Raw genomic sequence first — 26,092 nt, 5'->3', positions numbered from 1 at the left:
AGTGTATATTCTGTGGGGAGGAGAGAATCTTTAGCTGGTTTTGATCTGATAAAAAGCGATAGCCACTTTGAATCTTGAGACAATACATTCAGCCTCTGTGAACTGATGGCCTAAATGATGGCAAAGGAAGAGCCACAGAATTATATACAAATCATGGGATGAATAATAATAGTAATAATAATCTTTAAGAGAGGATATTATGAGGGTTATTTGTGTGCATTTGAAAATGGGTGGATAATTTATGGAAGATGGAGACAAGGATGTCACATGTTTCTGCTGGTAACTTGAACAAGGCCTTAACCTCGGAGTTGAAATACAGAAAAGAAAAAAAAAAAAAATATAAAAAAAGCCAGGTCTTGTATCTCCTCATAAATCAACAAACTTTGTTCAGTGAATTCATGAAAGAAGTGAACCTAGAATTGTGGACATTGTTCTTCCTCCCTGTTCAGGTTAAGAGAGAAGTTTACTTGATTTCTTTCAAACTTTACTGTCTGTTGCTGTATTGACAAACAGCTGTGGCATGAAAAAGATACATGCCTGACACGACCTACAGTTTGAAAAAATATCTGTATATTTTTATATATGATAGAAATAAATAAATATAATTATTTATATAATTATATAAAGAATATTATCAATTATTTATTGCTATCTGTAATTTTGAAAACCTGAAAAACCTCAAGAGTGAAATGGATTTTGTTCTTCCTTACATGGTGTCACCAGAGGAATTCTAAGGTCTAGTTAGTTACCAACCTGGAAACTCATTGCCTGTGCCGAGATCACACAAATTCCGCATGGAACAAAATTTGAAGGTTATTTGATTTGGGCAGGGTGTTAACTAGCACATATATTGCATTATGATGTTTGGTAGTGGAGAAGAAGTAGCTGAACTCCTACATGCTACATAAAATTTTGTGGCTACCCTTCTCAAATGGTAACAGTGTAGTGTACTTTTATTTCAAAGCAAGCGTAGTTGGCTTAGAATAAATGAGAGGTCTAAATGTGTAACCCAAGAATGTTATTTTTACAGAATCAAAGATTTTTTTCATGGGATCATGTAATGGGTCTAAATTACTGTAATTTCTTTGTCATGTTCTTTTGATGCATGAGCTTTGTCCTCTTTGTTGCTGAATGATCGCTGGGTTTGTATCTATACCAGCAGTAATATTCTTTTGAGATAATAAAAAAAGCAGGGGGGTGGGGTTGGGGAAGGGTGGTTGTTAAGTATGTGAGTGACACAGTTTTCTGGAACTGTTGTATAAAGGGAAAGTGACCAATAAGATGATATATATACCACCCCCCAATGACATTTCTTTACTTCTGCTCCGCAGTGTGTTTTCCATACACAGAACTTACATGGTGGGCTGTGTTCAGCATTCATGGTACTGTTCAACTTATATAGGAAAAACAGACCTCTAAATTCAGAATTCTGGTAGGATGCTCTTGCTGTAGAGCCCTGTTTTGGGAATCCTGTAGGAGCACTGAAGTTTAATCTTGCTGATTTGTTAAGGAAAAAATGTCTCATTAACTTCTTCCTGAAAGAAGGGCAGTCACAGCAGTTCTCTGGAGAGGGAAGCTGGATTCTGGGGCAGTGGTGTCATAAGGTAGAAATAATTTGGTTTTAAAAGTCCTACCCATAATTTAAAAAATGTTTTGGCTGATGCATATTCCCAGTTGTTTGCCATCATATGATTTAAGTTTTTTCCTTTCCACAGAGAGGCAAAAGTGCACTGCAATAGCAAGAATTTCTCCGAGCTGTTTCCTGGCCTTGGAGGCATTGCATCTGTCAAATGCAATGCTAATGGCAATAAAGTCAGCATCCTTGTTAGCAAGGTGAGGCAAAGCTCTGTGCTTATCACCCTAGGACCTAACCATCAGTTAACAGAACAGTGCAGTTCAAAAAGATTACTGAAGACACAAGATTCACTTCTCAGAAATGAAGCTACATGCTCTATGCAGAGTACTAGTCCTTGAAATGTGGCGTCCAAGCATGTAACTAAACACTAAAATTAAGATATGTTGTGGTTTTGTACATTTGGTGAGAAAAGCAACCCAGCAAAAGAAGCAATATTTTAGTTACAGAAGGTACTTTGTAGCATGTTAAAGAAATCAAGGCTAATTTGCTAGAATAGAAAAGCAACCAGAAATTTTCTGATATTTCTTCCAAAGAATGTTCTTGTGTCATTACCAGTAAACAAAACTGAGAGGAGTCAGATGAGAAAAACATACCTTTTTTTTTTTTTTTTTTCTTTTTGACTGCATGCTTCAGCTGCTTTTGTTTTCTCTTCTTGTAGGCAGATGGGAATGTTGATTCCAAGATCTGTTTCTATGATGTTGAGATGGACCAAGTTACATTATTTGATTTCAAGGCTGAAAAGGGAAATGTTAGAGAGAAGCTTTCATCTGGACAAAGCATTGACAAGTAAGAAGCTTTTATTTTGAGAATTATTACTTGTGGCTTTACAGTAGGTATCTACCCTATGATGACAAGCAACACCTTGACACTGACATTCCTCTGTGTTTGTGTAGGAGGTTGTACAAATTTAATTATTTTTATCTCTAAAGAGTTAATTAAAAATGGTGCATTTTATGTCAATCAGCCTACATCCCTGTCTCTTCCAATATATGAACTACAGTGTGTCAAACAAAGATATCAGAAAGTAAGCTCAAAATAAGCAGTTGGAGACAGTTCTTCAGGCAGTATACATCTGAGCTAAGGAACTCCATGCCAAAAAGTTAAGAGATGTTGAAGGGGAAGGGTTCATGGAGGTATTGGACAGATTCACAGGAGAGAAATGCAGTGGGAACTATTAGATATGTGGAAACCGTATCTGACTCAAGAGATCTGGATCTTAACATAGAGAAAAACTTCGGAAGATCTGTGAAAGCTACACTTCCATGAAGAATTTACAGGGCAGTAACTGAAAAGAGGACATTCTGAAGCTCTCACTAGGAAAAAAGTTAAAGTCCAATACAGGATGGTTTTGTATGGATAAAAACTCATTAAATGTCCACTTAGAACGGACAGCTTTGTTTTCATACTAGCCGTTCTGTGGCAAATACATTAGAAATCCTAGCGAGGCAGCAAAATGCAATGAACTATGAATTCTCATGGAAGTACAGTGGAATTTTAGGGTAAAAATTCCCATTTGGTTTTACAATAGTTCTTTTGGCTATATGTTTCCTAAGAAAAAACAGTGTTGGAATAGTAGGTGGTTTGCTTTTTTAGTAACTATCTGCTGCAGGTGTTGCAAGCAAAAAAGGATTTACTCACTCTTATCACTGAAAACAGTAAGAAACTGCCCAGCTCTTCGAAAACTAAGAAGTGCACAAACTCGGGGCCTTAGGTCTTGCTCAGTTATGCGAACAGTGTAACAATAAGTGTTTTTTTTCAAGTGTATTATCTTGTGTAGCCCGACAGAGGCCACCACAAGCTAGTAGTGCTATTTCATTGGTATTTAAATGCTAGGTGGTGTCCGTGTGAATAATCCATTTATCTGTGCTTTATTTTAGGGTATCTTGAAATTGAAATGAGTAAACTCACTAGAAAATAATAATAATCTACAGTTCTTCTCCTGAGGCAGAATCTAAACACTCCCAATATTATTACAAATACTGCTTTTTAGTTTGAGAGTAATTTATTTTTAATTCAGTGGCATGGATAGGACATGGTGTATTTCTGCATCCCTTTGAATATCTCCCTTCTTTTGCCTTCCAGCCCTACTCCAGTCCTCCCCACAGAATCCACCCTTCAGTGCTGACAGCAAATGAGAAAACTATTTTAATGATGTCTTTGGTTTCTCTCTTTCTTTTGAAATTTGACATCTATTTATATTCTTCACTTTTTTCAGAAGAATCCTAAGCCATTGCTAAAGTAGTCTGATTCTTTATGTCTAGAGTCTTAACATGGCTGGCATTGAAGTAGTATTTAAATGCCTGAAGGAGGCAATAAGACGTTTCTTATTTAAACTGCTGCCAGAGGGTGGCTTTTCCTAAGGCTTCAGGCATTGTCCTAGTGCTTAATGTGCTATTTAACAGTGCCTCAAGATTCTTTATATGCAGTATGAGGTTCAAATGCAGTGTGAGGGAAGGGGACGAACTGTGGCGTAACAAGAGACTGAAATCCCCCAGCTGCCAGTCAGGTTCAGCTGCAACTGGAGTTTCCCTCAGCACTGAAAAGTTTAGTGGTTCAAAGTGTCGATTGCACTGCATGCCCAGGTCTCTTTGCTGAACTCTCAGTAGAGAGATCTGTTGCCTGAGAACATAAACTAATTCCCCCCCCCCACCATCAGTTTAATCACAATTGTCTAGTTGTGATTTCTTGTAACAGCTGCTTAGCTGAATTTGAACATGAGGCATATGTACTCAGAATCCCTCCTTACTGCGTATCTAAATGCACATCACTGCACTCAAGCTGTCTGTAACCTGGCTGGGTGCTGCCAGCAGTGCTGGCAATAAGGACCCTGGGGACAGGTTGTAAAACCCACAAGAAGACAGAGCTGAGGTATTCCCCATGTTACAGTACCTACACCGGAACAGTTGCTAAGGCAGATCACTTGAAGGATGTTCCGTGTTTCCATAGGACACACGGTCTCAGTGGAGGCAGATTTTGGATGCCTATTTGTATTTGTGGCAGTACCAGCTTTTTTTTCCCACAGAAATGCTTTATGTCCTCTAGTCGCTGTTAACGTATATAGAACAAACTAAAAGTGGTGTTGCCATGTGTAAAGTGTTAGGAGGTAGGAAAATGTAAAGGGTTAATGTTACCACGCAGAGGCACTGGTATAGATAACTGATCATTATCTGAAAATTATCCCTTGGTTAGTCCTTTATTGACGTTGATGCTCTGAATGGGCTGGAATTATTTAGTCTTCCTTTCTACATTTTTTTTTCTTGTCTTTTGGTAGGTCTGTTGTGGAGTATCCAGAGTTGCAGTGGCATGTCCCTGCTTGCCATTTCTGGGACCAGAGTGAACCAAGGCTTTTTGTGTGTGAAGCAATTCTTGAAACAGGCCTACAAACTCCAGACCAGAATAAAAACCAGACCGAGAGCACAGTATGGTCTTTTGGGTTTTTTGGTGTTTTTTTTTTTTTTGTTGTTTTACCTTGCTTTACATGGAGTTCTCCCTGTCAAAGTAATAAATCATTGCTCCTTCATTAAGGATGTGGGAGTAGGTAGTATACATTATCTTGTACAAAAATAAGTAACAAAACTACATGTTTGGTGTCTGTGGCTTCAGGCAGTCACTATAGGTTAGCTTTTGGGTTTAGCCCTAGCTTGTATACAGGGACAAAGAAAGGTGGTTTCTTTATGCTAGAGTTTTGAGGATGATCATAATGCAAGCTTGTATTGGGACTGTGGTTTTTCAAGTTACATTGAGTGGATTGATAATCTAGAAGTTTGATACATATTCTTGTTTTTAAAAAGATCATGCAGATATTATGTCTTGAGTCCATTCTTAGCAGCCAGAATTAATTTGATAGAACAACAGGGACCCCCACCATTAAGGTGAATAGTGAAGTACACTCTTCCCACCCGGCTCTTACCATCTTCTGCTTTTCTGATCAGGCATAGTACATCTTTATGGTACTTTCCAAATGATCTTTTGTGGTCTTTTTTACATTAGAAAAAAGAATTCATTTTTATTGATCAGAAATTATCTAATAAAAAAAATTCTGTCATCAGACCAACAATTCTTCCCTGCTTCCCCCTGCTAATGTAATTGTAGTGGTCCTTACCATTTTGTCTGTACAGAACCGCCTGTCCTTCATAAATATTAAATTGATTTGAAATGTCGTCGTGCATGATTTTAGGTAAACATCTTTCAATTAGAGATAGAAAGTTCTTTGTTTCTTTTGTTGGTTGAAGCAACCTTGGAAAACTCTTAGGAAGATCAATGTAGAAAGGAGGAGTGGAATAAGGATGTCTCAAAAAGCCCTGCTAAGGTCTTCTAGTAAAGAGAAAGAACACTTCAACCTAATATTCTGAATGTAAACAAGTAAAAGTGTTTGGCTTCTACATAAAGTTGAAAAATAAAAAAGATAAAAAAGGAGTGCAACATTTTGGCCCTTATTCAACAGAACTTTTAACTGTGTGTTTTAAGAAATAAGAAGTCTGATTAATTTTAGTTGGAAATAAATGTTTCGTTTTGACTTGAGTCAGGTCAGTATTTAAGCTGTTACCAGCCATTTAAAAATAGTTTATGTATATTCCCCGGGAACTCAAAGCAGCCAGTGAGCTGCTGAAATTACAGTAGCAGTAATATAGGATTTAAAAATAAATTGTTGAAAACAGTTGAGAGTATTTCTTTGACCTGAGTCAGATCTGTGAGAGAGACTTCTAGAGCAGCAGTCTGTGGCCAGGGACTTCCCTCTTTATGGCCGGCAAAGCTGGTTCCTGAAAGGCAGAGGTGGGGGTCCCTTTGCAGTAGGAACAGAGTCTGTAATGCAGAATGAGTTGTTGGCCACTTACTATAGGGAGGAAGCATGCAGCTCTGCCCTCTCCAGCAGGTGTGTTTGTGTGCATGTATATGTCATATTATTTTCAAGAGAAGGTTCTGCCAAGTGAACATGGAAAATAAAAACAAAATGGAAGAAGGATATTGCAGCGTAAAAACAAAACAATGCTTTGCTTCCTTTTTCAGGTGGATGTTTGGATTATATCATTCTTCAGTACTGAAGAGCATGGCCTTTTGCTTCAGGACAGTTTTCCATTGCCTTCATCCTACCAGGTTCTTCTGGGCATGGAGGTGCCACATTATTACTTTGCAAAAAAGGTGAGGAAATCTTTTGTGATTCCTTCCCTTCTGATAAATTAAGACTTTTCACTGCGTAGGGATTACATTTAACCAAACGGAGTCTGGGGTAAGTAGAGCAACTCAAATGGCAGTTGCTGCATCACATGTAGAAATGTCATAAAGACAATTCCAATGCAGGTGTACTTGGCAATATTGTGGAAGTTGTACTGAATTGGCTTTTCATGGGATTTGCAAATTGGATGCAGTGTGCAAGCATAGGAGACGCAGTAATTACCAGGGAATGCAACTAAGATAAGGGATGTGAAAAAAATACTTTCTACTTTACGTAGTCACCATGCCTATTGCAAGTAGCGTGTGTGTGTGAACTTTACATAGGCTGTAAGAGGGGACATTTCCAAATATCTTCAGCAGAAGCAATCCATTTCCTTGTTGGAATGGAGCTTAATCCCTACAGAATACTGAAGAGCAAGGATACTCATTCTGCACTGTCACCAAATGCCTATGTGCTACATACAAATACCAGGAATGGATGCTTTAACTTCTTAAACTTGAACAAGAATACAAAATTGCTTGCATCTTAGGTAAATAATACCGTGCATAATTCCATGCATACTGGAAGAAATGAAGCCTATTACCTACAGCTTGGTTTTCTGGTTAAGCTCTGATCTGAGTTTCTTAGTCCCTGTTAAGATGGTGATTTGCACTGTTCCCTTCTTATAGGGGGAGCTTAACAGAGTCTGTTCATTCCACCAAGGCATTTATTTTTGTAAAATCTGCAGGAACTTAATAAGACTTCTAATCCTCTAAATCTTCTGAATAAGACAGACCAATGAGATCACATAAATCTAATTTAATGTCATTTAGGAGTAGTGTTAAACAGGGAGAATGTATCTAGATGTTTTTCTACTTATTATATTTAGATTCAGAGCAGTACTTTGCAGTCTAGCTCCCTTCCAAAGAACTGACTGTTGTCACTCTTCCTGTGCAGATTTAGCTTTTAGAGTTGCACTCTGTTTTACTTTCCTTTTTCCCTTAATTTGAAAGGTCAAAGGTGATCTGCTGCTTTTTCTAATTTTCTTTTAACACTTCCCCCCATCATGTATCATGCTATTTTACTTTGATATTATGTTTCTTTTTTTCTCTCCCTCCCCCCTCCCCCCCCCCTTTTTTTTTTAATTTTGTATGGATTATTGCTACCATTAGTTGTTTTTTCGGAGGGGATATGTCTATAAACCTGTAAGTATCTGCATTATTTTGTTCCTCTTCCTTCATTTTCTGCTTTTCTCTTCTGTTTCCATTTTCTTTCTTCAGTAGGTTACTTTTAGTGACTAAATTACTAATTTATAATAATAAATCATTATATTAAAATAAAATGAATATAATAATTCATTTTAGAAACATGATTTAGTATATGAGCAGTCTGCTTTAAATACCGCAAATCAAGTTGATGAAACAAGTCTGTTTTGACCAAGTTTCATTTCAGGGTTCTTCCTTATTCATTGTAGTGTTTTTCTGTCCTGGTTCCAGAAATTCCCCAAACTGTAGTCACATGAATTTGCACTGCTGATTTGTCTCTTACAATATTCAATACCTTCAGTGTATAATAATATAATACTATTTTTTTATTGGCTTCTGTAAACCATAATATTTGGTTATCTCATCTAACCATACAATTAGAGTATATGTGAAATTTGGTGTCCTTCATGACTCGGATGATCTTGCACTGTTTGGCTTGTGAAATTGTTATACTCTAGAGAGATCATTTGATATTGATGATTGACTTTATTCTTTTTCTGAATGAATGTTGTAATTGCTTTGAGCTGCCTTTCAATGCCTGGTGAAAGTATCACTGGAGCTCCAGAACTGCTAATTGTATGGGAAAGGATTTGAATCTGAACTTTAGAATTCATAAGCTTCACGTGAAGGCAAGAATAGAAGAATTGGGTCTGAAAGTTAGCTTTCAGAACAGAATACTCTTTTTTGAGAAGAGACAAACCCTAGAGAAATGTTATCTGAAATCTCCAGAAATCTGGGGACTTAAAATAATAGTTGTTATTATAGTAAATAATAATAACAATATTTATAAAATAATAATAATAATTAGTATAATAACAGAAGGCTGCCTCTCCTGTGGTATTTTACCACACTGTCTCCAAACTGTCACTAACGTGCTGTGATTGTTCATTATGATATGCTCATCTCTTCTATGACATTCCATATTTCGAGGCATTTTCTAGGGAGTTCTCAAACATTGCAACTATTGTCACTATTGATCGTGGTCCTACAGAAATAGAAAACCTGGACTGTAGTGTAAATAATGTAATTAATTATAGGTACAAAGGAGTAAGTTTCAACCTACTTGATACCTAAATGATAACATTCTCATTTTAGCTGGGAGAAAGTGAGAATGGACAAGCGGAGTCTGGTGCAATAAAGGTGTCTCAGATGGTTGCGAGAAGGCCCATGAGAGATTTCATTGGATTAGGAGACTGTGATAAGACTACCCGGGATGCTGTGCTGAACTTCAGCTTCTATCTCACTGCTGGCGACATGGATGAGGCCTTCAAATCCATCAAACTGATAAAAAGGTATCATAAGTATTTTTTATGTATTTCTTTATGGGTACGGTTTGTTTTCATTGAAAGTTTAAAGTTTTGATCCTCCTAAATTCTCCTTTGCATTTTTCCTCTGATTTCATTCTCCCTTGCATTTTTAACAAGATGAAGTATCTTTACCTTACAGACATTTTATCGTTTTCTCTGCTTATTCTTTGTCTACAAGATACTGCAAGCTCTGTGGATTCTTTTTTACTAAATGGGAAAAAATGATAACAAGCAACCATATTTTTTGTCTAAATGGGAAAAATCTCACATTATTACTAGAAGAAAATGAACATTCACACCTTTATTTATACAGCTAAAATAATCACAGTAATACAGAGTATTACAAATTTACCGACCACATAGCTGATTTTAGAATTTAAATGTACATTATTATAATATGGATATTGCAATATTAGAAGAAATAATATAATGTCTTTTAAATACTCCAATATTTTATTTTTTAAAAACCCTGCAATTAATCATAGCATATTATTTCTAGAAAATATTTTCCAGAAAGTAATGCAGGAAAATGAATACAAATCTTAGTTGGTTTTTACAAACCTACTGCTAGAAGAAACTCTTTGTCAGCTTTATGGTAGTCTACCCTGATAGTCTAGAACAATGCAGTTGTTCTTGTTCTAGAGCATCAGTCTCTGCAGTGTCACTCACTTTGAACATGGTGCAGAGCTGCAGTTGGGGTTGAGTTTCTTATTACATCAGAACTGAGTGCAGAACAGAACTCAAGAGCCAGCTTGATGATCACATTTGTAAGGTGGAAATAATGATAAAGAAGAAAAGCAGTGTACTCAGCTGGGAGCAACACAACAGTCCTAAAGAATTTGTAACATTCACAGCTCATGGTCCTTCAAACCTGTCAGTAACTGTGCTCAGAGTAGCATCCTCAGAGGTTTTAAACATCTGTCGTTGCCTCTAGTTCCTGTATCCTAAGTGTTTCTGCCTAACAGTTTTTGACTATGTTTTTCTTCCTGAAAGTTCAGTGCACATGACTTCTGTGAGCCTGTGTGCTTCTCAGGGTCAGGCTTATGAACATTATACCTAATTCCAAAGGTACTAATTATTTTAATTTCACTACCATATTAATTTACCAGGCAAATCTTTTTAAAATCTCACGCTTAAGTCTTGCATATGTCTCTTATTCTCTGATTTGGGTGCTTGAGTGGCACTTATATTCTCAAATATTCACTGTGTTACATGCCTCTGAGCATTGCTGGGCAGAGCTGGGTGTCCTGACAACGCTTTCTAATCTGAAAATGTCACAGCAAATGTTACAGCAAGCTGGGAAGAAAATAAATTAATTTGGGCTTAAATATCTATTTTTAATAATAGTTTCCAATAATGTAAGTTAATAGTATCTTGATTATTAGGGAGTCCAGGTAGCCTCCTTCTGTTGATATTTGCCCTCATTGTAACAATGAAGTAGATTTTTCAGCAATGTGTATGGCCTGTTCTAGCTGCGTACCCTTTTCTTGTTTTTAATGGCATATCTGTTTACATGTAGGATGAACCCAAACCTCTGTCTCAGGATACAAAAGAAGTGTCTGAAAAAATGCCCCTTAATTCTTCTGCATTCCCTTTCTTTAGAGTGGTTAGAGTTGCTTTTGCTTTTTGCTGTCTAGGCTATGCTGTGGCTGGGGAGCAGGTGTTGCAGCTAATGAGAAGTTGTTTGAAGAGATGTGTGGAGGGACTAAAGATTTGTGAAATTTAAATAGCTGTTAAAATCATCACTTATTCTATAGTAAGTTTTCTGCTTTTTCAGGTTACCTGTTAAAGCCAAAGTTACTGTCACTGGTCTCCTATAGCTTTTACATTATTATTAGGAGTCAGGATAACTTTATGCAGACAGAGGAAATGTTTGGTTGCCTTTCTATTGCATACACTCTGTGTCTGCTACAGCTGACCCTGCTGATGCTCTGTCAGGATTCTGACAATCCAACATTCTGTGCTGTACAGCAGAGGGAGAGGGCAATATAATATAATATATATAAAATTATGTGTTTTATACATATGTATATAGATGGAGCCCATCCAAATAATAATTGAGGGCCTCTGCCCACAAGAGTGAGCTTTGTGATGTCTTTCAACCCTTAGTTTTAAATTATAGCATATATTTATAGAAAACAACTCCAATGCAGATCTCCTTGGAGATCTTTCCCCTTTCAAGTCCATTCTTTCAGCACGGTGACTCAACATAGTCGTTTTCCAGGCCACGGCGAAACCGAGCAGTCAGGGTACGACTGATGACAATGACCCGGGGTGCCATGCAGTCCTCACGCCTATGAAGGATGTTCCATATGAGAATGGCAGCTGCCAATGTGGCCAAAAGACAGGCTCCAATGTTCAGATAGCAAGACCAAGAGAGGTTGGTGTAGGGTCCGATGCGGTAGAAAGTCACCAATCCGATAACCAGAACAAAACCTGGAAGGAGAACGTGAGAATTATTTTTGATCTGTTAACTCTCTTGAATTTCTGTAGTGGCAGGATGCCATAAGCCAACATTTATGAGTTTCCACCTCTGTTATGGTGTGCTGTATGTGTTCTCAAAGGCTTATTTCAGCATGATGATGTATGCAAAGCCTGGGTGCCTGAAACGGAGTCTCAATGTTAGGTTTAAATCTCTTTACTCTGTTTTAAATTTCTTACTCCCATTTAGCTATATTCCATGTTACTTTCTCCCCTGGCCCATCCTCTTGTCTCACTTACACAGATGTTATCTGTCTTATTCCTGTTGCCAACATAGAAAACTGGTATAATAATAATAATAAAAATCTTTTATTCAGAATATGGTACCCTTACTCTGAAATTTAAAAATGTTTGTGTAAGGCAGGCCACTATTGTAAACTGCAAAGATGATGAATAGCTAAATATCTTACAAAAATAATAAAGAAGTACAGAAGCTTAAAAAAAAAAAAAGGGAAGGTGAAATAACTGTTCCCACTAATACATGGCATCTGGCTCTGGATCTTGATTTTCCGTGGAAGAGCATGTATTGTATCCTGAGTATGCATTCTGTCAAGTTTCTTTCTTAAAAAGAGTATTAGTAATGCAGTTAAGATAGAAGAGTTACAAATTATATACAGATAAAAAAATGGGGAGGGAAATTCAAATAGGAGAAAAAAGTAATCACTCCTTAAGTAGACATGATACTTTTACTATTCTGTCAGTTATGTGAAGGCTGAATCCCCCTTCTAATAAAATAAAAAATGAATGAGTATTAATTCAGGAGACATCTGGCATCCTCAGCTCTCTCTTGTGTCTATCTAGAAGGTGGTTTGAAACTCAGTTGCTTGCTACACCTCCTCCTGAGTAGCACTGTCCCACAGACGAAACATATTTGAGGGTTTCAAGTGAGGAATGTCTTCCTAAGGGTATATATAGCTCTTTCCTGCTCTTTTGCCACTATTCAGTAGCCTTTGCTGTGGAAAAAGTCTAACATAATCTGGATGGGTTTTAGGCTGTTGGCTCAGTTGTAAGGACAGCAATTAATAACTCCCTGATTTTATCAGTAAGTCTAGTAGGTGTTTAATGGTTCAGCATAGTTATAAATGAACAAGTTGTCATCTGGGAGAAATCTGCCTAGATGGAGCACACTGACTTGAGTTGCACAAATCACTGATCTGTATGCTAATTGTTTGTTAGCCCTCCCGAAACGGGTCTATAGGCTTACTCAGGAGGCCGTTTTGATGTTAGCCGAGTTGGAGATGGGATCCCAGTACATAGGCGGTGATTCAGCATTATATCAAAGTATACAGGTTTGAAAGTTGCTTCTCACATCCTGTTCAAAAAACGACTCAGGGCTGAGTAGAAAAATTGTGAAGTTGAGATTTTGACCAATTAAACTTAAACCTTCATTTTTTTTCAGTAATCACTGTTGGATGACTTACCTTATATCAAATTGCACGTGCTTTTTAAAATCCTGTCTCTTGAAGTAAGGCATGGTTATCTGTGTCCTTGGATGGATTGTATAAGGCAAATCACCTGTCTTTGAAGGAGTTAATTTTTCTGTATATTCATATGTTTATCTCATCACCACTTGAACATGGCAATGTTCTCTCCTTCTGCATTCAAAATCCTCACTGAAGTTTGCAGAACACTACTTCTGTCCTCAAAGCCACACTTAATTGTGCTCTTCCTTTTCTGCGATGTTTCCTTGAATTGCTTTTGAATTCTCGTGACTTTGGTGTTATCAGGGTCTCGTATGGCTTTAATCTATGTCTTTATTGTTAGTAGTAATAACCTACAAGAAGATTGTGGCAGAACTGGGAAACAAAATAGTTTCCCCCTCACTTCCAGTATCATTCTGTGAGTTCAGTTTGTCCTGAGGCACATGGTAGACAAGAGAGGGGGAGATCAGCTCCCATATTGTGGAATACCTCATTTTTTTTCAAACTCTCCTCTGAGATGGCTCAGTTCCCTATCTGTGGAACCAAGATGATGAAAATTCTGTGTTTTGTTTTGTATTTCAGAGCTTTGGAAGCAGCGTGTGCTAGTTGTAATGTGCTTATGGAGAATTTGTATGTCTACATCTACATTTGAGGTCTTTAGGTCTTATAATACAGATAAACACTGATAGTGCTTTGCTCTTCCACAGGTTGCAGTCCACTCTTTCACAGGATGATAGATAGCAGTTTTCTCACAAAGGTAGGAAACTGAGAGAAAGGGAGATTGCTTGCACCTCCTGTAGTCAAGTTGTTGACCTGTTTCTTTTCCTTCCGGCTTAAAATTCATAGGAAGGAGGGTATTGAGATACAAATCGGAGACCCATCTCACTGATGAGTCTGGCTCATGACAAAACTGTGTGTGATCGATTTTCCTTTTCAGCTTTCCTTTTAGAACTCTTTCCAATTCACATACCCTTTCATAGGGAATCCAAAAAGCATTAAATAAAAAATAAATAAAAAAAGTGTGAAGCAAAATCATAAAACCTTAAGCAGGAAGCACTTTGAATCTAAGCTGTTTGTACCAGTGACCGCTTACAGGTACTTCTAAGGGGCAGATATTAACAACAGCCCACTTCAGACTCTCTCGCATTGTTTGAGGGTCTCTTGGCAGAGGGAGCTAGCTTCAGGAACACCAGTTTAGAGTAATCCTGACGCTATGTCATGCCTTGCAGCTTGATTTCCACTTACTGAATTAATGACTGGTGCTTTCCCACTGCAGGTTTACAGCTATTTACCACTATCTCTAGGTTAGAGGAGTAATGGATGATTAGGACTTCTAGTTTCCTTACTGAAAGTCAAATCTGCTTGTCCAAAACTGCCGGGAAAAACCTTTAGGATTCCTGGTGTATTTGTGAGCTGTATTCCCTTGGGCATGAGTTCTGCCCTATTCTTTGCTCATTTAGCAGAGGCAAGCAGCAGTGGTCTGTCTATACACGTTCCTTTATGGTAAAACAGAAGTAAATAAATGCTGTAGGAATACTTCCAATATTTAAACTTTTTTTCCAAATAGCCAGCTTTTAATTGAATTACTTGGCTTTTTTTTCTTGCTTATATATCACTTATAGTCAGTTACTGTTCTAAATGGCTACATAGCTCATGAAGGTGGCCGGTCTAGCATGGAGATCTTTTCCATCCAATGGAGCAATTTTCCACCAGGAAAAAGCACTAAGGCTTCCTTACAAGTCCCAAAATAAAACTATTCATGCTAGCAAGACTATTTCCCTTCACAGGCCCTTTGCCTGAACCCTGATCAGACGAGCAGCCAGTCACACAAGAGGCTTTCTCTCCTTCTGCAGTTCTGTGCCAGTGCCTGAGCAGCGGGGCTGGGGAACTGGGAGGATAATGGGGTTTGAGTCTCTCTGACTTGGCAGATAGCAGGAATGAGTCACTGGAGCTCCTGAGTGAAAAATGTGGGATCTCTTTAGAGCACTTCACTGCAGGCTAGACAGGAACTGACATCTAAGAAGAAAGAAAAACATGACAGAGGTGGGAGAGTTTGAAGCATGCTACTGTAGAGAGTTTCCACAATTAGTTTTACAGTTCTGTCAGCATAAGTAAGCTCTGGAATAAAAATGTTGCTGGAGCATTATTTTTTCCAGCATTCGTATTTCATTTTAAGCATGACCTGATACTAGATTTATAGATGTAGGAACAAGCAAACAGTACAGAAATTGTATTGATCCAAAAAGACTGAGTTTGCATAGGGTGATATTTAAATTTTGATGAATGCTGCTTTTCTAAAGATGGGTGAAAATCCCCGCAGTTTGCTTGGAGTTTTGTCTGTAACGACTTAATCAAAATTAGAGTACTTGAAGCAAAGTGTTCCAATGTGCTACTTAGTTTTCTTTGCCCATAGAGTGATCTTGTACACCAGTCAAGAGTTGAGATGTAAGGTTTAGCAACCAGGCTGTTCTCTAAATGACTGGGCAAACACCTTCAATGCACTTATTTGTGGAAGCCTGATGCCTCTCCTTCAGTGATTCCTTTTTCCTAGGGAAGGTAGATTTTAAAAAAAATGTAACGTTTGTTCCTTTGTTATATGGATGTATCTGAGGAGTAGTGTCTTCCTAGTTTGGAAACCCTACAAATAATCCTCTGTGCGCCATTTGGTTGCAAACTGTAGTGTATGGATGTGATAATGCTCAATTTCCATAAGGAAAGAGAATGACACTAATGTTTTATTTTTACTAACATAGCTAAAGCACAGTATTTTCATGATAGTGGTATCTCCTGTCTTGCTTACTACCTTCATTGTGAGTGTTACTAACATTAGGAAATCTTTTGACAACATTTTAATTTGTTGCCTTTTCATATTGTTAAATATTCATTTGGTGTATCACAGTTGTGAGTATTCAGTTAGGGGGAAAAAAAGGTGCAGGAATTCTACTCCGTTGATGGTTGTGTAATATGGATATAACTCTGTTGTTAATGTAAGTATGCCAATGCAGAATTTGGCTCTGTATTCAGAACAGTTAGAAATACACCTACGAAAATTAACCTTGTATTGAGAGTAGCTTCAGTCTCCATGACTAAAAGTGACTGTGGTGACTTTGCACTTCTTAGGTAGATACTATTAACATGGAGCAACAATGTCTGAATTTAATTTCAGTATTCTAGTAAAATACCTGGAGGGAGACAGTTGGCTTCTCAGACTATTTTCCATAGGTAACTGCTAAAAATAATAAGAAAATCGCTTTACTTGCAATCAGTCTTCTCGATCTTTTAATTTACAATACAATTTGAGGAGAGCTGCAGATGGCAAATATTTCTTTAAATTTAGTTATGAAAATACTAAACATTTTCATCTGGTTTAGTTTCATTTCTATGTTGTAGCAATGACAAGACTTTTAGATGCATGGCTGAGTTTCCCTGAATTAATTTCATTATGTACGTCAGTCAATTTCAGATCGTTTTATTGTGTATTGTCTAAAGTCTGCACAGAGGCCACAACTTTACTAAAAATCCTGATGAGATTACTTAAAGTACTTTATTTTCCCATAGAGCTGCTGTTTATCTCTAGTTGTTTCCCATCTGTAGCAAAACAAGCCTGGATGGGGGGGCTTTTCCGCTGGGGAAGGAAACAGATAACAAATTCACTAGGAAGACTTTTGGTTGGGACAGTATTGACTGTGAGTGGGGGTGGGTTGAGAGAATGTTACTTTTTGAACTTACATTTCAGATCTGTATACTGAATTTCCTGTTTGACTGTAGCTGGCTGCAAGCCAACTACAGATTTTTAGCATTTTAAAAGAACTCTCACAGTCACTTCTTCTACTTCTGTGATAGTTTATTGGGGTTTTTTTGGGGGGGTGGTTTGTTGTGTTTTTTTTTTTTTTTTTTTTCAGACACCCCTTGATCACATTGCTCCTTTTTATTTTTACTTTTATCCATTGATAGTGCAGATGAAGAAACCTACATTATGTTTTTTGAGGTTGGTAGAAAGTCTGTATTGGGACTTACAATCCTCCTCTTTACAGCCTGTCCTACAGGATGACTTTGCTGCCAGGAAAAGGGAGAACAAGGAAAATGGAGCAACCAGACTGCTGTTGAGAATTCACAACCCACGCTTGTACAGCAGAACTGCAAACAAGGAGGGGAGTTTTTTTCACCCTCTTTCTCTATGCACCCCATTAAACTTTTACAGGGGATGATTTAGCTACAGTGAGTCACAAGCCTGAATAAGTTGCTTGTAGCAGCTCAACTGTATTCTCAAAGTCTGATTGCCTTAGGACTTATGTAAATGATTAATCAATTAACCCTTTTTTCCATATCAGCCTGGCACAAAAGGAGCTTCTGTAAGAGCTGCATGTTCTTCATTGTAGTACGAGGCTGAAAGCTGCAGCAGTATGCTTGCTTTGGTTTATCATACCACAGGGCCTTTAGTGGCCTTTGGGTTTTCAGTTGTACATTGAGTACAATAAATTTTTCCTTCTAAGGATTCTGGTAGAATGTAACATCTCTTAGAATTAAACAAGTTGTGAACAGCAAAGCTTCTCAGGGGCACTAAGACCCTCTTGTCTTTTTCAGTTCTCACCACTGAATTACAATGGCTTTCCACTTGTGGTGTTCTTTGAGTTTGTTGGTCCCTTTTTGTCTTTAATCTGATAATGTTGGGAGATTTAGTCAGTGTAAGGCAGTGAATTCTACTTTATGTTGGTTGGAAATCTTCAAAGGGAGGTGCAGAGCACTGTTTAACAAGTTTAGGTCTACTGACAATGAACTTGCTTTACTCGGTAACCTTTTGGAGGTTTCCTTAGAAATTATGCCAGTCCTTGAACTGAAGGTTGAAAAGCATTCCCTATGAATTAGACATAATTCTTGTTGGGCAGCTGTTTAAAGATAAATGTGCAGACTTTCACACAAAGTCAGCTGCAAATGTTGCTTGGCACCCTGGATTCAGAGGCAGCTGGAGTCAATGAAAGCTCTGCTTTTGATAACAGTAAACTTCCTATCAGACACAGGTAAGAGCTCTTGTCAGCCTCAGCAAAAACAGCTGGTGCAGAGAGGAGTCACTGAGAAGTGATCCTTCTGGAGGTTTCCATAGTTGTCTTCTGCTTCCATTTTTCATGTTTTCTGTCAATCTCCTGATGCACCAAAGGGTAGGAGTTGCATAACTGTGGACCTAGCTAGTCAACTTGGTTTGAAATTTTTTTTTTTTTAGGAGAAACCTCCATGCATATATATAATAGGCATGTTCTTAAGCAATAAAGTCAATATTTGAGTTGAAGAACTTTTCATTTCATGTGCTGCTTTCTGCATTACTGCATTATTTCTAATGCTATGTCTGTCATAAAACATGTTCCTTAACTATCATTCGGATATGCAAGTATATCTGGTAATATCTATGTTACCATATTTCTAATCGGAATACATGCCCTTGACATTGAGATGCTACAACAAATGGCCTGCTGTGCATCAGTATTTAGACATGAAGAATGTACACAGATTTTCACCCTGCTGCAGTTATACCAGTTGAAGAGTTTAACATACTTCTTGTGAGCTACCGTTTTTCCTGGTTTGCTGGTTCAGCTGCTCATGTGAAACATTTCAGTCAAAATAAGTGGGATAGAAGTCTATATTTTAAGATCTTTGCAAATGCAGTTCATCTTGCGAATGTGTGAAAACAAGATTACTTTATTGTGAGGTTGGCAGTCCACCTAAAGACAAGCAAGTTTGGCACAGAGGTGAAATAAAAATGAGAAATAATGAAAATATTTAGCACAAATCAAGGAGTCAAGTTCTCTCTTTTTGTTAACATTTTTAGGTTATTTGCAGTGTCTCACTTATTTGCTTCCTTTTCAGGAAGCATTAGGTTTACAGCTCTGTAGATTTCATCTTAGAACAGATCTGGCTTGAGGGTGTCGTGAAGGAAAAAGGTGGAAGGAAGTAATACAGAAATCAGAATCACATTGCTATTGTGAATATCTTCAGCCATATTCTCCAATGGCTGCTTTAATGGTCTGTTCTGCATTAAGATTTTCTGGAAATCAACTAATCTAAAGTTGTAGTACCCAGAAAGAAGAGAGAAGGTAAATGGTCTAACAATTGTTTGATTTAGATTTAATAGCACAGAAATTAGAGTATGCATGAACTCAGATTTCCTGTGATGCGTTAGGAATCTGGAGTGAAATACACAGTCAGCAGAAAAACACAGTAGGAAGAGTTGAAATGCAGTGCTTGAAATTTGAGAGAGGTGAGACTGTAATTTATTTGACTGTAATTTACAACCTCAGTAGGAACACAACACTTTAATCTTCAGGATATGTTATGTATTAAAGTAATTTAATGCTGAAGACAGATTTGCAAGAATATTAATCGTTATGATTCAGATTTATTCCAGTCTTGGACTTTCAGAAACTACGATGAGATCTAATGTAAGGGATATTTCATCCTGGATTTTCCCCGTTATGTTTCTAACATTTCACTCAAGTCTGTGATATTCACCATTGTATAAGATTGGAGACTTGGCTAGAGTTCCTTAAGATCTGATCCAGTCTGGCAGGTTACTGCTTGTAGTAGTTTAATATTCTCTGAAGTGCTCTTTATTCCCTAACCTCTTTGTATGGATTTCCCTTTCCAACTGTTCTTCTGTCAGCTCTGTTACTCGTCCTATATTCAGCACATGGAGTTTGTAACAGTTCCTCGGAAAAAACCAGAAAACCCAAAACCCTCTAGAGGGAAATTTCTGAGCATTGACACACAATTCCACATACAACACTGGTTCCATTTTCACCACATGCCCTTTCCAAAGCAAACAGCTTGCTTTCCTGTTAACTGGGAGGTGTGAGGTTGCAGAGCTTCGGAGCTGTGTGAATCCCATTGCTATCCCAGGAGCAATGCTGTTTCCTCTCTTCTTTCCTTCCTCTTCGCTTCCTGGAGCTTTATTTTCTGTCAGAGGTCCATCCTTTTTGAATGACTGTCAAATGCTTGTGCAGGTGGCAGAAGTGAAAAAGCAGTGGAGCCTGGAGTCATCGCAATCTCTAGTGGGATCAGAGATGGTTGATTTGAACTTGTGATGGGGTTTGGAAGAGAATGCTTAGTACACCTAGTTCTTGTTCAGACCTCGGGAAAACGTAATGAAACCCAGACATGTTTCAGTGAGTAAACTGACTAAAAATAAGAATAGTTGACTTTGTGATTCTGAGCCATATACTTGAGCTTTCCTCCATAATACTAGATTTCATTCTACTGGTGACCGTTGTGGTTCTCTTCAGCACTTGTTGGCATGTTCCAGGATGAGAGTTAGAGACCAAACAGAAGTTGTAATTAGAGGGGGTGACATAACGGAAGATAATTCTTTCTGAATTGCACAACAATTCTTCAGATCATTTGGATTTTTGAAAAGGAAAAAAGCAGCAGGTGGGTACTTGTGTTTTCAGTAACATATTTGAAAGTGTAATAAACAGAAATTACCCAGCCAGTACTCAAGAAATATTTAGTAAGAACCAAAGATGTACATCCTTAAATATTGTTTGCTCTTCACACAAATGATCTCTCTGGCCTAAAGTACATTGGCTTAAAATTAAGTAGGGGAGAGCTTCACAGTGATTTCCCTTGAGCTGTTTTGCATGGACAAAGTGCTTTTAAATACAAGCTTTTGTATCCGCTGTTCTGCTGTTTTTGCCTGATATTTCTACTTTACTTTAAAAATAGATGAGAGGTTACCAACTCAGAGTGGAAGCTCAGGGATGAGTATTACAGGTGGTTTATGGGACAAGGGGTGTCTGCTTTCCTCCCCTTCAAAAAAAAAATCTTGGTCTCTAGCTGTGGCAGCAGTCCTTCATCAGAGCAACATAAATGCTGGACTTGCTCACAGTTTGCACATGTGTGTTGTCTGATATCAAAGATGTTTCAGCCATAATGTACAAAATGCTGTTGCCTGGCCTAATCCAGGGTATTTAGTGGACAGAGCTGATTTTTGTGGCCGGTTTGAGTGGCTCAGCATTACAGAGCACACGTTGGGCTCTCTGAAAGAGGAGGAGCAGCCTCTTTTGCCAGTGCAAGCTGCACTCATGGGACAGGTGGTTCACAGTACACACCCTTGATCACCCAGGTAGTCAGCAGTTGATGTACCACTGTCCTGGAATACTAGGGAGCTCTCCAGAAGTCTGTTTTATTTTGGGATAATGGCAGAGATGATGACTCCATCCCTCTTTTTTGTTTTGGGTTTTTTTTGGGAGGGATGTTCGTTGGGTTTTTTTTCAAGTATACATTCCAGAAGACTTCAGCTGGCTGTTCTGGATATCAGGAAGAATTTTTTTAAACATAAAACCTTCATTAAGATAATGAAATGTAAAATGAATCTCATGTTACTGACTGCAAGGCAGAAAACCATCAGATGACAGTGAGGGAGAGCACAGCATAACTGCAAAAGAGGATGGGGAAGAGGGGCAGGGATAGCCACCAAAGTCATTGCATTATTTCTGCAGATGGGTGACCTTTGATTCCTATAGCGCAGTCTCTGTCTTTGGAACTGTCATGAGCTGCCAGATCCGTCTAGTCACACCTTTTGAACACAAGCAGGCAGATGAACTCCTTGATTCAACAGCTTCTTAAGCCATTCTCATTAGTGTTTTGTTAATCATTCAGACTCTGGCTTTCCTCCCCTCTCCCCTCCCAGCACTGGGGATTTCAAGGTTCAGCTTGCATAACAGGTAATAGCAGGCATTTCCTTCTCCTGTGTCGGGATATCCTGGCGCCCTTCAGTCTCTCTCTGACTGTGTTTAAAATGGACTTCAGCACAGGAAAAAAAAAAAAGGGCAAAAAAGAAAAAAAAAAAAAGCAGCCCAGTCTAAAATTAGCAACCTTGATAGAAGAAAGGCACACGGCCGTCCACTCTGCTGTTTGTCAATGAAACAACACATCTAAACAGGGCCAGAATGCATTTCCTCTCTGGGAAAAACAGGCATGTCAACTTTTGGGGAGGATAGGAGGGAGTGAGAATAAAGCAGGCATCACACAGATGACCAGGGAGAGCTATCCAGAAGGTATCCAGAATTTCAAAGACCATGATGTATATGAAGAGGCTGTAGGGAGGTCCTGTTATGGCAAGGCTATATATTTGTCTCTTGGTAGCACTGACTGATGTTTGAGGGTCTCACTGCACATGGAAGCTGGATCAGATGCTTTGAGAGTTACAGAACCTCTGCAGTCTTCTCCTCTTGCTCAGATTTCAGGTTCATCATCCTTAATGGGTGTTTAATGCCGTGAGGACCATATTTAAATGACCTAGGCCAAATTCTGATGATTCCGATCTTGCAGCAGTGTAAACCCAAGGTCTCAGTAGGCTTATACCATTCTAAATATTCTGAGTTTTTAAGATTGAAATTAAGATTTTAAACAAAATGGTGTTACTTCATTATAACCTGCTGTTTACATTAATAATAGTGATGATATATTTTTAATCTGATCTTGTAAGCAGCTTGAATGTTATACTCCATTAATGACAGTTTCATGCATGGATATTTTATAGGATTTGATTCTTGGTGTAATGAATACTGAGTGACTTAATGTAGTAAAGAAAGGTATTATTACAGAATGTTTACAGTTTGTTGCCACCACTGTTAATATGGAATTATGATAAAATCATTTCTTCCTTTCCTCATTCATTTCTGTATACAGTCTGTACATGCGAATTACTGTGGGAATTTTATTTATAATAGTGTTAGGAATTTACTTCAGCTGTCTTTGCTGGATTGCAGGTGTATTTGTCTATCAGCATCCAGCTGAGGAGTTATTGAGTAAATTTCAGTTTGGTAAAAGCAAAAAAATCCTGTTTCAGCAAGACTTCAAAAATTTCCTCGGCCATTCTGCTCTGCTTTCAAACAGTTCCTTTGGTATGTTTTGTCCCGCTAAATTGTGGGATTACATTGCATCCAGTTTATTTCTTTCATGTTTGCCTTCCTGACTTCATAGGAAATAATAAAGGCTTGTTTTTCTTGGTTGGCAGAAGACTCATTCTGATATATCCAAGATAAAAGCTTCTATTCATGTACTGCAGAATCTCACGGGGAGAGCTTTTAAGAGGCAATGAGCTTACTTTTTGATTTAGACCTTTTTGCTATTCATTGTCACTTGAAAGATTTATAAAGTAAGAAACTCTTTTCCCACCTGGATTTAATAGAGCCTAAGTATTTTTCCATCAGTAAAAAGAAGTGGACTTACTGGCAAGTTGGAACACAGCAGCTATGGCCTCCTCCCACCACTGGGTATCCTGAGAAATGATAGGTAGCTCCATCAGGCCCAGGACGAAGATGAGCTGGCCAGCAGTCAGAGCAACAGTGGCGATGAGGTTACAAGCACGCATCATGTCAAACTGCACTAGGGAAACATAAGAAATAAGCATAAAGTTAAAGTGATATAAAATTGGGAAAAATAAAATACTGGCTGAGCCAGGTATGTAAAATTTGTCAGTCCATAGAAAATGATTCTTGGACACTATTCCTACTCCTAGTAGTCCCTTGCTTTAACTGCATTCCCTGTAGTCTGATTAAGGCAAGATTTTATTTAGGATGTGTATGGAGTCTTTCCTGTAGTTATACAGCATCCTATAAGTATTGCTTCAGTGCAAAACAGTCTTGTATGAAACAATCAGCTAACTTCCAAGGATGGCCCACAGTGCCATTCTTTGTAAAAGAATTAAGGGATATGTTTAGATCAACTGCCCTCGGCCTTATGGGTGATTTTAAGTTCCCAGGCATCAACTGAGAATATTGTATGGTGGACACAAACAGGTCCAGGAAATTTTTGAAGCACGCTGAAGATAACTTCTTGGCGCAGGTACTGGGGGAGCCAACTAGGAAATGTGCCCTCCCAGGTTTGTAGTTTGTGAACAGAGAGGGACTGGTGGGTAAAGTGGTTGTTGGTGGCTGGTTTAGTCACAGTGACCACGAAGTAGCCAAGTTTCAAAACATTGGCTTCAAAACTTCAGTGTTGGATGTGGGGAGAGCAGACTTTGGGCTGCTGAACAGCTAGTCAGTAAGGTCCTCTGGGAATCCGCTTTAGAAGGTATTGGGATCCATGAGTGCTCGCTACTTTTTAAGAGTGCAGGAGCAGGCAATTCCAGACTGTCAGGAGTCATGCAGGCGGGGCAGAAAGCTGGCTTGGCTAGGCAGGGATCTTAGTCTAGAACTTAGACAGAAAGGGAAAGTGTATGGCCAAAGAAGCAAGGACAGGTGCTATGGGAGGACCGCAGGGATGCTATTTGCCACTGTAGGGAGAAAATTTGTGCAGCCCAAAGCTTGATTAGAGTTCAAGCTGGCCAGCACTGTGAAGGACAACAAAAAGAGCTTTTAAAAACATGTTACAGCAAAAGGAGGATCTGATGGAACATTAGTCTGTTCCTTGATGAGGTCAGTCACCTCACAAACAGGGACATAGACAAAGCAGAGGCGTTTAATGCCTTCTTCACTTCTGTCTTTAACACCGATGATGGGCCCTGGGACCCCAGAGCCCTGTGTTGGAAGACCGTGACTGGGGGGATGATAAACTCCCAGCCAGCCCTGAACTTGTCTGAGACTTGCTGCTCCAGCTGGATGTGCATAAATCTACGGGCCCTGATGGGATTCATCCCAGGGTACCGAAAGAGCTGGCCGCTGGAATCACGGGAACTCTCTCAATTATTTTTCAATGGTCTTGGGAGTCTGGAGAGGTCCTCGTCAACTGGAAGCTGCCAAACGCTGTCCCAGTTTTCAAGACTGGTCAGAAGGAAGACCCTGGCAACTACAGTCCTGTCAGTCTCAGTTCAGTGCCTGGTAAAATTGTGGAGAAGGTTATTCTGGGAGTTACTGAAAAACACTTGAGAGACAACACAGTCATTGGTCACAGTCAGCACCGATTAACGAGGGGAAGGTCCTGCTTAACCAGCTTAATGTCCTTTTAGGACAAGGTCAGCCATCTAGTTGACCAAAGGAACCCAGTAGATGTGGTGGGTTTGGGACTGTAGCAAAGCTTTTGATACCGTCTCTCCCAGTGTCCTGGGTAAACTGTCCAGCACCTGGCCAGACACGTCCGTAACGTGCTGGGAGAGCAACGGCCCAATGGATCGGGCTGGGAGCGTTACAGTAAATGAGGTTACATCAGGCCAGCGCCCGGTCACCAGTGGGGTTCCTCAGGCCTCAATTTTAGGGCCAATTCTCTTTAATGCTTTTATAAATTATCTGGATGCAGGAATCAAAGGTACATTAAGTAAGTTTGCTGGTGATACTAAACTAGGAGGAGCTGTGACCTCCCTCAAGGGCAGAGAGGCCTTAGAGAGAGATCTGAATAGGCGAGAGCTGGGCCATCACCAAGCATATGAAATCCAAGAAGGGCGAGTGGCACGTTCTCCACCTGGGATGGGGTAATCCTGGTTATGCATCCAAAATGGGGGGCGAGAGGTTGGAGAGCAGCCCCATGGAAAGAGATCTGGGGGTCTGGGTTGATGGCAAGTTGAATATGAGCCAGCAGCGTGCCCCAGCAGCCAAAAGGGCCAGGTGTGCCCTGGGGTGTGTTCAGCACAGCACAGGTAGCTGGTCGAGGGAGGGGACTGTCCCACTCCCCACTGCCCTGGTGCAGCCCCCCCCTCCAGCACTGAGTGCAGTTTTGGTTGCCTCAGTACAAGAAGGGCATCAGTCTCCAAGAGTGTGTCCAGGGGAGCATGGCCAGGATGGTGAAAAGCCTCAAAAGCAAGGCTTGACAAGCAGCAGCTGAGGTCACTTGGCTTGTTCAGCTTGGAGAAGAGGAGGCTGAGGGGTGCCCTCATGGCAGCCTGCACCTCCCTCAAGGGGGGCAAC

At 39.2% G+C, this 26,092-nt stretch overlaps 2 protein-coding genes across 11 annotated transcripts in view; one reads left to right on the top strand and one right to left on the bottom strand.

Annotated features, from left to right (window-relative positions):
* Nucleotides 1-26,092, top strand: part of IFT140 (intraflagellar transport 140) — an 85,691-nt gene that overhangs the window by 27,758 nt on the left and 31,841 nt on the right. For 7 of the 10 annotated variants that reach the window (XM_040592703.1, XM_040592709.1, XM_040592708.1 and 4 more), the window contains exons 14-19: nucleotides 1,716-1,833; nucleotides 2,295-2,422; nucleotides 4,908-5,055; nucleotides 6,644-6,775; nucleotides 7,961-7,993; nucleotides 9,149-9,345. In XM_040592703.1, the coding sequence (XP_040448637.1) occupies nucleotides 1,716-1,833; nucleotides 2,295-2,422; nucleotides 4,908-5,055; nucleotides 6,644-6,775; nucleotides 7,961-7,993; nucleotides 9,149-9,345 (756 nt within the window). The remainder of the gene's footprint in view (nucleotides 1-1,715; nucleotides 1,834-2,294; nucleotides 2,423-4,907; nucleotides 5,056-6,643; nucleotides 6,776-7,960; nucleotides 7,994-9,148; nucleotides 9,346-26,092) is intronic. The other 3 variants (XM_040592706.1, XM_040592710.1, XM_040592711.1) reach the window with 1 other exon arrangement.
* The window catches only part of TMEM204 (transmembrane protein 204), a 29,653-nt gene continuing 13,207 nt past the window's right edge, over nucleotides 9,647-26,092 (bottom strand). Inside the window, exons 2-3 of the mRNA XM_040592715.1 lie at nucleotides 23,484-23,639; nucleotides 9,647-11,796 (exon numbers count right to left, since the gene is read on the bottom strand). Of these exons, the coding sequence (XP_040448649.1) occupies nucleotides 11,552-11,796; nucleotides 23,484-23,639 (401 nt within the window). The 3' untranslated portion in view covers nucleotides 9,647-11,551. The remainder of the gene's footprint in view (nucleotides 11,797-23,483; nucleotides 23,640-26,092) is intronic.

Source organism: Falco naumanni, chromosome 4, assembly GCF_017639655.2.
Source record: "Falco naumanni isolate bFalNau1 chromosome 4, bFalNau1.pat, whole genome shotgun sequence".
NCBI classification, from domain to species: Eukaryota; Metazoa; Chordata; class Aves; order Falconiformes; family Falconidae; genus Falco; species Falco naumanni.
This window is presented reverse-complemented; position numbering and strand designations above follow the sequence as displayed.